A 12,703-nucleotide genomic window follows, 5' to 3' on the forward strand; every position below is an offset into this window, starting at 1 on the left:
TATACAATGTACGGCAGTAGTAATTATCAACAATAGTTTAAATGTCGACACGATTACGAGTCTAAACAGTTTTCGTAGCTGAAGCTCGTTAAACGATACGACTCGGGCTCGAGCGAACTTGAGAAAACCAAGTTAATCCCATGAAGATGAGGTAAGAAAAACAACCTAATACCATTAAAACCCACAAGAGGTAATGGAGAGGGCAAAGGGGTAAAGCAGACCTGCCCTTTTCAGGCGGTGATGACAGAAGCTGGGGGTGATTTAACACCGCCGTCAGCGCCAAGCGCGGACTGAGATTCAGACATAAAGACCTCAGAGACATTCAGGGGCTCAGATCTGATCACACAGTCTCCCTCATAAATTCCGGCCATTTTACCGTCACTTGATCCGACCCCGAGTTTACCGTGGCCATATAAAGTGGGAGGAACACACTCTGTAGGTGCTCCTCGGGTTTGTAACGCTAACTGATTATCCCAAACATTTAAACCAGGCTGCAGTCTAATGGCAAACTGGTTGTTTGGTGGCAGAATATTTAGTATTAGGAATTATTATCCAAGTCGATGTGAGTGATATAATCAGTGAACCTCCTTTAAAGTAACGTTATTTCACTGAAAGTGCCGTGAAAATGAAGCGGTGTGATTTGATTCTGTGTTTTATGGGCACCGGGCCAACATGACCAGTGCCGGTGGTTTACATTCTGTGTTTCCGTGTGTGTCCCCAGGAGATCGCCTTCCCAAAGATGGTGGCCAGCTGCTGCCGCTTCTTGTGCTACTTCTGTCGCATCAGCCGTCAGAACCAGAAAGCCATGTTTGACCACCTGAGTTACCTGCTGGAGAACAGCAGCGTTGGCCTTGGTAGGCGGCAGCGTCCGTTCCTCCGTTCCCTCCCCCCCTGGGAGGAGAAGACGGGCTCTTAAAGGCCGTCTGGGTTGGGTCTGGGCCGCTCTGAGAGTGACAGAGATGCTGATGGAGAGGAAAGCGTGGCGGGGAGGGGACGGCGTTATTCAGGCGTGCGGGTCAGAACTGATGAGTCACTGAGCCCTGGCTCCTGCGAGGAGGCTCACATGGTGCGGGGGGGGGGGCGTAGAGGAAGGCGAACACGATATCCGATTCCTCAGCTCGCATACTTTACATCATGAATCACAGAGGATTTAATATCCGCTCAACGTCTGTTATTCACCTGTTGAATTACCTCTAAATAAATTAAAATTAATGCTTTAAAGCTCATTATCACAGACAGGACTTTTTTAAAGGTTTCTGAATATGAACTCAAAGTCTTTTTTACTGGGAGAAAAAGTGCCGTAAACAAGACTTTTATTTATCTGGATGTATTTCTTGTGCCGAGTGTTGCGTAATCTAGGAAGAAAACGAGGAAAAATAGTTTTTCTCCTGTTTTTAAAGCTCGGACAGTTTCAGGCTGATCCAGACTGCCCCCTGTTGTTGAGTACAGAACTGACCTAAGGGTGTGTGTGTGTGTGTGTGTGTGTGTGTAGCCTCTGAAGCCATGCGAGGCTCGACCCCCCTCGACGTTGCAGCGTCTTCAGTGATGGACAATAACGGCCTGGCCCTGGCTCTGGAAGAACCTGACCTGGAGAAGGTTTATTTCCCACCGCGCTTTTATTAACGATAAATATTAATTCGAATGTTTGCAGCGAGCTCATTTGCTTCGTACGTTGTACATTTATGTCGTTCCTGGAAACTTGAAATCTGTGTGTGCAGGTGGTCACATACCTGGCAGGCTGTGGCCTCCAGAGCTGTGCCATGCTGCTTGCTAAGGGTTACCCAGACCTGGGCTGGAACCCCATAGAGGGAGAGCGCTACCTGTCCTTCCTGAGGTTCGCCGTCTTCTGCAATGGTAGGTCTTTTAATGACTTTTCTTCATCATTAACCATGACGTGAGCGTGACTCTGCTCATATTTTGCAACGGAGGTCCATTAAGAACATCCCTCGTCTGTTGTCCCGGGGTTTCTTTACTCCAGGAGAGAGCGTGGAGGAAAACGCCAACGTGGTCGTGAAGCTCCTGATCAGACGCCCCGAGTGTTTTGGTCCTGCTCTCAGGGGAGAGGGAGGTCAGGGTCTGCTGGTGGCCATGAAGGAAGCCATCAAGATCTCAGAGGATCCCAGCCTAGATCTACCCAAGATCCCCGATGGAGTCAGTGCTGGGTACGAATCCCCCCCGGGTCCTAACACAGCTTTGGGCAGTTTTGCTGGGTGGAGTTTAACTGGGAAGGACGCGCTAGCATGACATTCAAATAAAAACAGGAAACAGGATCAGAATAAACCTTTACCAGGGTGAGGATGAAGGCATGGGAACCATCTAATGTGCTAAAACCTGGTAGTAAAAGTTCTACTTTTAAGCCCTGAATTGTTTGATTTTAAGTGCCTTGTGTTGCAGTCCTGGCGAGGAAGGAGGAGAAATCATTCACATGGGCAACGCCATCATGTCTTTCTACTCGGCTCTGATCGACCTGCTGGGACGCTGCGCCCCAGAGATGCATGTGAGGCTCTCCATGACGACCGTGACAGGATGAACACTTGCACATAACTTCTTCATAAGTCATTTATGTCAGTTATTATCATTATGGGCAGACTTGAGACTCAGAAGGATATTCCCTCTTCCAGCTCATCAACGCAGGTAAAGGGGAAGCGCTCCGAATTCGGGCCATTCTTCGCTCTCTGGTTCCTACTGTCGACCTCGTGGGAATCATCAGCATCCCTCCAAAAATGCCCATGGTTAATAAAGGTGCGTCGGATGAAGAACCAAGGACTTATTTTGGTCCCTGCTGTGATTTGTTATTCCATTTTGGTGGTTTTACAGCTTTATTCTCCTTTATTCCTTCATCAGATGGCTCCGTGACGGAGCCCGACATGTCGGCCTGTTTCTGCCCGGACCACAAGGCTCCCATGGTGCTCTTCCTGGAGCGAGTGTATGGCATTCAGGACCAGACCTTTCTGATGCACATGCTGGAGGTCGGCTTCCTGCCTGACCTGCGGGCATCTGCCTCTCTGGATACGGTGGGCACAAAACAATCCCTCCACACATCCCTCACCCTCCCACTATCACTGCACGCTTAATTAGCACTACGCAAATGGTTTAAAGACAAAGCTCAGTGTTCTGGAATGGAACTGTACTGCAATGCTAATAGTCCAGGCCTCGAGGGTTGTATACTGTCATCTTTGGTTGAGTTTTTACTGCGGTTAGTGGCGCGTCGTTCGCGTGCAGAGTCGGCCTCGGGGCTCAGTTTCTTTCCCTCTGGGTCCCACAGGAAGCACTGAGCACCACCGAGACCGCGCTGGCTCTGAACCGGTACATCGGCTCGGCTGTGCTGCCCCTGCTGACCCGCTGCGCCGCCCTCTTCGCCGGCACCGAGCACTACACACAGCTGATCGACTCCACTCTGCAGACCATCTACCGGCTGTGCAAAGGGCGCTCGCTCACCAAAGCCCAGAGGGACGCCATCGAGGAGTGCCTGCTGGCTATCTGCAAGTAAGGCTCGCCGTGCACACGTGCACGCACGCACACACACACACACTCTGTCTAACCTGCAGAAGGGCTCTCGTCCATACCAAGTGGTTCTGCCTGCTCTCTAGAAACCCTGGTTGCTTTATTTTCCAGACATCTGCGCCCCACCATGATGCAGCAGCTGCTCAGGCGGCTGGTGTTCGATGTCCCCGTGCTGAGTGAATACTGCAAGATTCCTCTCAGGGTGAGCCAATAAAACGCGTCAATAGGCGCTTTTACCCCATGCTTTGCTTCCCGTCACTCACAGAACCGCCGATATCTGGTGATATTAGGCATCACGTGTGGGTCAGGATCCGTAACCTTAAGTCACAGATGTGGACTGGACGGCTTTTCTGTCCTCTGTGTCTCCAGCTTCTCACCAACCACTACGAGCAGAACTGGAAGTACTACTGTCTCCCCGCCGGCATGGGCAGCTTTGGCACCGCCTCTGATGAAGAGCTGCTCCTCACCAAGAAACTCTTCTGGGGAATCTTTGACTCTCTGTCTCACAAGGTAGCGCAAGCCTGTGTGTGTGTGTGGGGGGGGGGGGGGGTGGCAGATGTCAGTGGAGATCCCGTGGGCCGAGCGGCTGTAGCAAAACCCCAGCAGATGAATCATTGATCAGGCCACTTCGCTGCGGCGCTTCCTCCTCTCGTCACCTTCCATTATCCTCTCCTCGACTGGGTCCACCTCAGACCCGAGCTGCAGCTGAAACCTTTTGTAACCCCCCCCCCCCCCTTCCGTGTTTGCAGAAGTATGACTCCGAGCTTTTCAAAATGGCCACGGCATGCCTGTGCGCCATCGCCGGAGCCCTCCCCCCTGACTTTGTGGACGCCAGTCTGGGAGCAACGCTGGAGAAACAGGCGTCGCTGGATTCACAGGGCAACTTTGACCCCAAACCCATCAATACTGCCAAGTGCGTAGCCTGAGGACGACAACACTGACTCTAACACCACTTTGAGCATTCTTTCTGATTTTTCCCAGTATCTCCCTTCCTGAAAAACTGGAGTATATCACCAACAAATATGCAGAGCATTCCCATGACAAATGGTCCTCTGAGAAGGTGGGTCCGCCCTTGTTTCAAGGTTGTTTTTCTTTCATTCTTTCGTTGATGATGATTGAAGATGAAAAACAGTAGACAGCAAAGCCTCCACAAATGCAGCATCCATCCTGCCCAACGGGCGGATGTAATTGCAGGTGTCAGCAGGGTGGAAACACGGAGAGAGCCTGGATGAACACACCAAGTCGCATCCTTTGCTGAAGCCTTACAAAGCTCTGACTGAGAAGGTACTTCACTCTATCAGATTGCCTTATTTATCAATTTAAAGGGTTATTATCTCTACAATCTTCAGTAATGTATCGGAAACTTGTGAAGATAGGGACAAATGACCCAGGTGCGTGTGTGCGTGTGTGTGTGTAGGAGAGGGAAACGTACCGCTGGCCAGTGAGGGAGTCACTGAAGAGCATGTTGGCTATGGGCTGGAACATTGAGAGGAGCAAAGAGGGGGAACCCATGTTCCAACGAGAGGGTGACACACACAAGAAGACCTCTGACCCTCAGGTAAAAATCATCCACGTGCATCATTCTGTTAATACTTCTCATCCTTCAATATTTAAAAATATCTTCCCCTTGATAATAAAATGCTGTTTTTTTTAGTTGACCTTTGATTTGACTGATTTTGCAGATTAACGGATTCAGTCCTGCTCCAATGGACTTGCACAACATCACGTTATCTAGAGAGCTGCAGGTTTGTTCAGTGTCCATTTAACATTCTCCAGTGCAAAATGATTTTTTTTTCTCTGTAAAAATGGCCTGTGTGTGGGTGTTTCTCTCTCTCGCTGCAGAGCATGGTGGAAATGGTTGCAGAAAATTACCACAACATCTGGGCCAAGAAAAAGAAGACGGAACTCATTAGCAAAGGTGCGCTCCAGAACGTTCTCGTTCTCCTGGACGAGCCGACCGGTCCAGCTGCAGGGGTTCTGACCTGTGTTGTGAATTCCATTGCTGCTCCCAGGAGGAGGGACCCACCCGCTGCTGGTTCCCTATGACACCCTGACAGCTAAAGAGAAGTACAGAGACAGAGAGAAGGCCCAGGAGCTCTTCAAGTTTCTCCAGATCAGTGGCTACATCGTCAGCAGGTGAACTTCAGCAGCTTTCTATAACTCCTCAGTTCAGCATTAAATTTGATGTCCATGCTTCCTGGGTATTAAGAAAAAAGCATAAATGAACCTATCATAAAATTTTGACATTTCTTTTAAGTTACCGGCTACAATTGTTTAATTTAGTCATGTGATGAGTCCAAATGACCCTCCCGTTGCCATGATAGGGGTCTGAAGGACATTGAGCAGGACTCATCTTCCATGGAGAAGCGGTTTTCTTACAAGTTCCTCAAAAGGCTGCTGCAGTATGTCGACTCCGCCCAGGAGTTCATCGCACACCTGGGTGAGTGTGACATTGGAAAGACAGACGGAGCGTTGGCGAGGCCTTTACAGCGCACTAATCTGGGCTCCTCCCTGGCGTGTTGACTTGTTCCTCATCCAGAGGCCATGGCTACGAGTGGAAAGACGGACAAATCGCCCCATGACCAGGAAATCAAGTTCTTTGCCAAGGTCTGGAGGCTCGGCAGCACATATTCGCACACGAGTCATGAAATATTACTGCAGTCCACGTTGAGTCTTACAGAGATGGTTTCACCCTCCAGGTCCTGCTCCCTCTCTCAGACCAGACGTTTAAAAACCACTGTCTGTACTTCCTGTCCACGCCCAGCAAGAACCTGAGCAGCTGCGGATGTGCTTCCAACAAAGAAAAGGAGATGGTGACCAGGTACTGCGCAGATGTTCCTCAACATCCTTCCTGCCTAAAACCTTCTTTCATTTCCTGGCTTGTCTTTGCTCATCCTGTCTGTCCCCGCTGTCACTTCTCAGCCTGTTTTGTAAGCTGGCAGCTCTTGTCAGGCACAGGATTTCTCTCTTTGGTAAGCTTCTCCTCGCCTCTGCTGCTCCTTTTCTGCTCTTCCCAAACAGACACTAAATGTTGCTCTTACAGGAAGTGATTCCACCATCATGGTGAGCTGCCTGGATATTCTCACCCACTCTCTGGACACCAGGTATGTGCACGTCTGCCTCCAGCATTCGAGCAGGGAACATCCCGGGAACACGTCTGCCCTCAGTGTTCCTCCGTCTCCCTCAGGACCGTCATGAAGTCCGGATCGGAGCTGGTCAAAGCCGGGTTCCGGACTTTCTTCGAGAATGCGGCGGAAGACCTGGAGAAGCTGGTGGAGATGCTGAAACTGGGGAAATTCATGCAGTCCCGCGCACAGATGAAGAGCGTCAGTCAGAGCATCAACTACGTGACCGTGGCGCTGCTGCCCATCCTCACCGCCCTGTTCGACCACATCAAGACGCACGAGTTCGGCATCGACCTGCTGTGTGAGTCACACCATCCGCCTGCGAATATACTCTGAAACGTTTCGCTCTTCTGACTTTTATATTTGCGGTTGACAAACGAGCTGACGGGTGTTTCTGCTGGTTTCAGTGGATGATGTTCAGCTTTCCTGCTACAGAATCTTGACCTTTTTCTACTCTCTGGGAACAGGAAAGAACATCTTTGTGGAGAGGTAAAACTACTCACGCAGGGTTTTGTTTCCACTCTTGGTCTGAATTTTTACGATCATGTCTACCGACCCGTTGAGATTTGTGGTACATTTTCACTCAGTGATGGGGATTAAAGGGTTTTTATGCGGTATTGTAAATCAAATGTTGCGTTTCAAACTCAAGTTTTATTTCATTGGACAAATTTAGAAGTCTCTCTCTCATCTCAACTTCTTAATCACACACAAATTTAGAAGTTTTCCAGGTTCCGCAAGCTGGAAAGGAATCACTAAAGCAGTCCAGGATGATTCGAGCTGAGTGTTGGAATAAAAACGATGATGAAAACTCAACGACATATTGGTCTGCAGGCATCTTCCAGCACTGGGGGAGAGTCTGGCAACACTGGTGGGGGCCATGCCTGTGGCCTTCCTCGAGCCCGACCTAAATGCCTACAACCCACTGTCGGTCTTCAACACCAAAACCCCCCGAGAGAGAGCCAGTCAGTGCCCCCCCCCTTCATTTAGCAACCTCCTCATACGGTATTAGGGGTTAAAGAGATATTGTATGTGTCAATTCTTAAAACTTTGCTCTGCAGTTCTCAGCATGCCTGACACAGTGGAGGAGATGTGTCCGGAGATCCCTCGCCTGGACAAGCTCCTCAAAGACGTCAACGATGTCTCAGAGTCCGGAGCGCGTTACAGTGACATGCCACAGGTTAGAACGCTCAAACATTACCAGTAGTGGCACCAGTGGTGGAGTCTCTTTAACAAGTATTTAATCACTGTAACTGTATTAAAACGTTGCTGAATAATTAAAACAGTCTGTGGTGACACCTGAGTTCTCCCCACATTCACCATCAGGTCATTGAGGTGATCCTCCCCATGCTGTGTAACTACCTGTCCTACTGGTGGGAAAAGGGTCCAGAGAACTCCCCTCCAGACGCCCAGTGTTGCACCATGGTGACCTCTGAGCACCTCAGCGTCATCTTGGGCAACATTCTCAGGATCCTCAACAGCAACCTGGGAATCGATGACGCACCCTGGATGAAGAGGATTGCAGGTACAGTAGATCCAGGGGGATCATGGGGAAAACTATGTCCAACATCAGGGCATTAGTGCACAGTTATTAAAAATATCTGTATTCCAGGAGCTAAACTCCTATAACCTTTCCACCCTCAGTCTACTCTCAGCCAATCATCTGCAAGGCTGGAGCTGGCCTGTTGAGGAGCCATTTCCTTCCCACGCTGGTCAAACTGAAGAAGAAGACAGAGAAGGTGAAAGAGTGAAGTTGATCCAGTGCTTTAGTTTAGTCCAGAGAGTTCCGCAGTTGACGTTAAATTCAGGGAGGGGATTTTTTTAACGCTGTTTCTGGGAAATGTTGTAAATGAAGGTCGTGGCTGAAGAGGAGCTGCTGAAGGCGGACAGTAAAGGCGACAACCAGGAAGCAGAGCTGCTCATCCTGGATGAGTTTGCTGTGCTCTGCAGGGACCTCTACGCCTTCTACCCCATGCTCATCCGCTACGTGGACAACAACAGGTAACAACAGGCAAATCTCCAGGGTTTCCTGGATTCTCCTCAGCTTTATGGAGCACATCTGACCTGTTTGTGTCCCGTTCCAGGTCCAGGTGGCTGAAGGAGCCAGACGCAGACTCCACTGAGCTCTTCAGGATGGTGGCGGAAATCTTCATCCTGTGGTGCAAGTCCCACGTTAGTCTCCACTCAGGCCCGCGTTCCTCACAGCCTCGCCGGGGAACATTTATAACGAGTTCATTTCTTTATCCTGTGTTTGCAGAATTTCAAGCGTGAGGAGCAAAACTTTGTGGTGCAGAATGAGATCAACAATTTGGGCTTCCTGACTGGAGAGGCCAAGACAAAGATGTCCAAGGTAAATGTCTGGACTTTGCATGACTAATTAAAGCTTTTTTTCAGTTTGAGTTCAACACAGTCCTCCTAACTGCTGCCTTTGCCTCCCATAGAAGTGTTACCTACTCTAGAATAGACTAAGGTTAATCTAAAACTTTAAGACAAGTGACTTCACCAGCTTCCTTTTAGTAACAGAAAAACAAAGATTCATCTCTAAATATCCGTCCACGAATCATTAATACAGCTCGGAAACCCTTTAAAATCTTGTTTTGTGCCCAGAAATCCAGTATTTCAAATGTTTGGTTTGGTTTGCTTCCAAGAAGTTGACGTCGCCGTGCTGACTGGTGTTTTTGCTTCTGACTACAGACGGCGCCGTGAACACGAGGATCCGTGCTGAACGACCTCACAGCCTTTCTTTTTATCTCCAGTCAGGTGGCGACCAGGAGAGGAAGCACAAGCGGCGTCGAGGCGAGTACTACTCCATCCCCACCTCTCTGATCGTAGCTGCTCTGAAGAAGATGCTGCCCATCGGCCTCAACATGTGCACTCCAGGAGACCAGGAGCTCATATCTGTAGCCAAGAAACGCTACAGTCTCGTAAGCTTACAGGGGAAAGAAAAAAAAACCTGCTTTGTGGCAAATTGACGTGTTTTACTTGCAAAATCAGCAGACGTAGGGTTGAAATCCACAGGGACCTGCACATTAATAGACTTTTGATGACAGAATTTTCCCATCACAGAAAGACACGGATGATGAGGTGAAGGAGCACTTGCGTCAGAACCTTCACCTCCAGGACAAAGTAAGCCTTCTTTTGCTGTAAAATGTCGTACGCTAACTCTGACACGCTAACAAAAACATGTCTTTATTGTTGCTGCAGTCAGATGACCCAGCGGTCCAGTGGCAGCTGAACCTCTACAGGGACGTTGTGGTGAAATGTGAGGAACCTGTGAACCCCGAACACACAGTGAGCCGAGTACAGAGCATCTCTGCTGCACTCTTCCACCTGGACCTGGTACGAAAACAAACACAGAGGGAGAAAAACCTCCTTTTTAATGGAAGCAACATGGCCCCATAGGAAATGTCTAAAGTTTTCCCTCCTTTCATATCAAACTTGATGTTTTCCCTCCAGGTGGAACAGCCGCTGAGGAATAAGAAGTGCGTGTGGCAGAAGCTGCTGTCCAAACAAAGGAAACGTGCGGTGGTCGCCTGTTTCCGCATGGCTCCGCTCTACAATCTCCCCAGGTCAGTCTCTCCTACGCCCGCCGCCCCTGCAGCCACTCGGAGCCAAAATGTCAATAACTGGGTATTGACACGGACGTCTTAAAAGTTAAAAAAAAAAAAAAATCCAATAAAACGTTACAGACGTTAACATAAGTAACCGGTCGCGGAGGACGTCTTTTTTTTTTTTTTTTGCTTCTCTTAATTGTGTTTCCCATGAAAAGTCCTCTTCATCCTCCTAATGATTCTCTTCTCTGTGTTGTTTTCCTGCATAACACTCCCTCATCCTCCCTCAGATACAAAAATAATAATTACTTCCTGAACGGCTATCGGGAGGTTTGGCTGGAAAGGGCGTTCAAAGCCTCCAGCTTTGACCGCCTGTTCTCACTGCTGACGGTAAAGTGAAACTGCGGGGAGAATGCTTCATCTGTTCTATTCCCCCACCCCCCCACCATCGACCAGGCTGTGGACCGATCTCCGCCTAGCAACCGATTGTTTCGACACTGTTGATTCTGATTGGTCAGCTCGAATTGGCTGAAACAAACTCATTTGGCAAGTGGAAACACGGGAGGAAAGAGGGGAAGAAGAAAAGAAGAATTTTGATTTTCCTTAGTTGCTGCACGATTCTTTAAAGACAGTACGAGACAAAGCCCCTTCACTGTTATTTTGTTTTGATGATTTAAAGATTCTATTTTTCATCTGACATTTTTCGAGCAGGGGTGCAGTTTTACATCACATCTGTGGTGGATTTTAAGCAGCAGGGTCCCCGTTATGCTAACATTATGCTATCATTTCTGCCCCTCCAGGAAGCTGAATCGTGGGTCATCGTCCACGTCCATTCGTGCCTCGGTTATTCCAAATGTCTGAAACTTCACTAACGTTACCAAACTCCTACTGCAGTTTTTCCTCTGATCTGCACCCGACTTTGACTGTAGAAGGTCTAAATTTACCTCCCACCTAAATTTATCCCAGTCAGAACTGATGAACAGCTTGTACAGGCTACAAAAATGCTGAAGCGTCATCATTCTGCAGCCAAATTGGCTCAAAAAAGACTCAACTGATTGTTTGAAAATGTAGTTTTGGGTGGCCTCAACATGCTGCTGAGACCATGTTTGAAATGCGATCAATCGATTCCTGATAAGGACTAATACCAGCACCACCACTTTCTCCAGTATAGAAGAGAACAACAGCAATATAAAGGACCTGGCATCACATGATCTTCACGGCATGCGCCTTATTTTCGCACATAATGGATGGCTTCATGCAGGTTTGGCTAATCGGAGCCGGTTTCCACTCTGTAGTTCTGTAGTTTTTAAAGATGGCCTCGTCTCCATGCCTGTGGTACTCTCATCCGCTCTGTGCACGTCGTCCTGATGTCCACCGGTCTGATGGAAAACTGCACACCTCCCCTAAAGTGTGTCTACTTCTTTAATGGCTTTTATTTTCTTGTAACCTGATAAAAGTAACAGCAGCTATTTTAGAGAACAAATGTGACCAGTCAGAAGAGCCAGTGGGTCCCACATTGACCAATCACCATCCTGCCTGAAATGCACTTCCTGTAACCCCCTTTCCTGCTCCTACATCTCTGACTCTCTCTCTCCTGTCTCCTCCGAATACTCACCAGAACCCACCCTAATGCCACTCTACCTCCCTCCCCACCTCCCCTCACCTCCTCCCCCCCTTCCCTAGGCATCGCGCTATCAACTTCTTCATCCCGGCCTATCAGAGACTATGGATAGAGGCAGAGGAGTACTCCTTTGAGGAGAAGCTAGTTCAGGATCTGGCAGTAAGTACTGGGCTCGCCCTGCCCTTGCCCCTTGTGCCCTGCGTTGGCACCTCTCTGCCAGTCCTGTCTGCCGAATGCTTCTTTAGCACCCCGCCTGTCGAGCCTTGCGAGTGCGCCCGGGCAGGGACCTCGCCCAAAGCACCCAGGGGCCCCCGCTGTAGGCGCGCAAAACCCTTCAGACAAAGATCCGTCAGGGGTCAGAGGCTGCATGACCGACTCAGGAGACACAGGGCCATCCCCGGCACTCACAGCTCTAAAAGAGCAGGCTATGGCTTTCTGACAGTGGTAAGGAGGGCCTCTCTGGAGGAGTCACTAGCTGTTTGGCTGTCAGATCTGGATCCGACCCATCAATTGTCTTTTTCGCTGTACTCTGTAAGTCTGTAGTGTGAAGGTGGCGTAGCACATTGTGACATCAGTGGCATGCTCGAGTGCTCCCGTGGTTCATGTGGGATATCTGTGCGCAGATACGCAGCAAATCATCCAGCGTATTCCTGCCAGAACTGCAGATTAGACGCCGTTGTGAATGTGATTGAGCAGGGGGTTTATTTCAGGTTTCTACCGTCAGATCAGTTTGGAGACGCGCGAGCCGCTCTGTCCGGCTCCGCTACCGTGGAGATCATCCCTCACTCATTCCTTCATCGTGCTTCCTGCTCTAACACGCATGTCTGTGTAAATCCAGTCCAGTGCTGTTCCTCAGTTGACGTTTCTCATCCTGTCTGTGCTCAGGGTCACCGGGGCGTGACCCC

General features: G+C 49.4%; 1 protein-coding gene across 4 annotated transcripts in view; it reads left to right on the top strand.

Annotated features, from left to right (window-relative positions):
• The window catches only part of ryr3 (ryanodine receptor 3), a 57,531-nt gene that overhangs the window by 33,672 nt on the left and 11,156 nt on the right, over nt 1-12,703 (top strand). For 2 of the 4 annotated variants that reach the window (XM_057017665.1, XM_057017664.1), the window contains exons 43-78: nt 722-854; nt 1,493-1,596; nt 1,719-1,854; nt 1,979-2,162; nt 2,395-2,497; nt 2,622-2,742; nt 2,845-3,014; nt 3,266-3,486; nt 3,616-3,706; nt 3,874-4,014; nt 4,254-4,417; nt 4,486-4,564; nt 4,699-4,788; nt 4,922-5,062; nt 5,187-5,249; nt 5,347-5,422; nt 5,517-5,640; nt 5,829-5,944; nt 6,044-6,111; nt 6,204-6,325; nt 6,427-6,476; nt 6,548-6,608; nt 6,692-6,930; nt 7,037-7,118; nt 7,461-7,591; nt 7,688-7,806; nt 7,953-8,151; nt 8,271-8,365; nt 8,482-8,627; nt 8,711-8,798; nt 8,884-8,976; nt 9,383-9,550; nt 9,693-9,752; nt 9,831-9,965; nt 10,083-10,195; nt 11,861-11,957. In XM_057017665.1, coding sequence (XP_056873645.1) covers nt 722-854; nt 1,493-1,596; nt 1,719-1,854; nt 1,979-2,162; nt 2,395-2,497; nt 2,622-2,742; nt 2,845-3,014; nt 3,266-3,486; nt 3,616-3,706; nt 3,874-4,014; nt 4,254-4,417; nt 4,486-4,564; nt 4,699-4,788; nt 4,922-5,062; nt 5,187-5,249; nt 5,347-5,422; nt 5,517-5,640; nt 5,829-5,944; nt 6,044-6,111; nt 6,204-6,325; nt 6,427-6,476; nt 6,548-6,608; nt 6,692-6,930; nt 7,037-7,118; nt 7,461-7,591; nt 7,688-7,806; nt 7,953-8,151; nt 8,271-8,365; nt 8,482-8,627; nt 8,711-8,798; nt 8,884-8,976; nt 9,383-9,550; nt 9,693-9,752; nt 9,831-9,965; nt 10,083-10,195; nt 11,861-11,957 — 4,323 coding nt within the window. Of the gene's footprint in view, nt 1-721; nt 855-1,492; nt 1,597-1,718; nt 1,855-1,978; nt 2,163-2,379; nt 2,498-2,621; nt 2,743-2,844; nt 3,015-3,265; nt 3,487-3,615; nt 3,707-3,873; nt 4,015-4,253; nt 4,418-4,485; nt 4,565-4,698; nt 4,789-4,921; nt 5,063-5,186; nt 5,250-5,346; nt 5,423-5,516; nt 5,641-5,828; nt 5,945-6,043; nt 6,112-6,203; nt 6,326-6,426; nt 6,477-6,547; nt 6,609-6,691; nt 6,931-7,036; nt 7,119-7,460; nt 7,592-7,687; nt 7,807-7,952; nt 8,152-8,270; nt 8,366-8,481; nt 8,628-8,710; nt 8,799-8,883; nt 8,977-9,382; nt 9,551-9,692; nt 9,753-9,830; nt 9,966-10,082; nt 10,196-11,860; nt 12,243-12,703 lie in introns of all 4 variants that reach the window. The other 2 variants (XM_057017663.1, XM_057017662.1) reach the window with 2 other exon arrangements.

The sequence above is a fragment of the Takifugu flavidus genome, chromosome 19, assembly GCF_003711565.1.
Source record: "Takifugu flavidus isolate HTHZ2018 chromosome 19, ASM371156v2, whole genome shotgun sequence".
Lineage (NCBI taxonomy): Eukaryota > Metazoa > Chordata > Actinopteri > Tetraodontiformes > Tetraodontidae > Takifugu > Takifugu flavidus.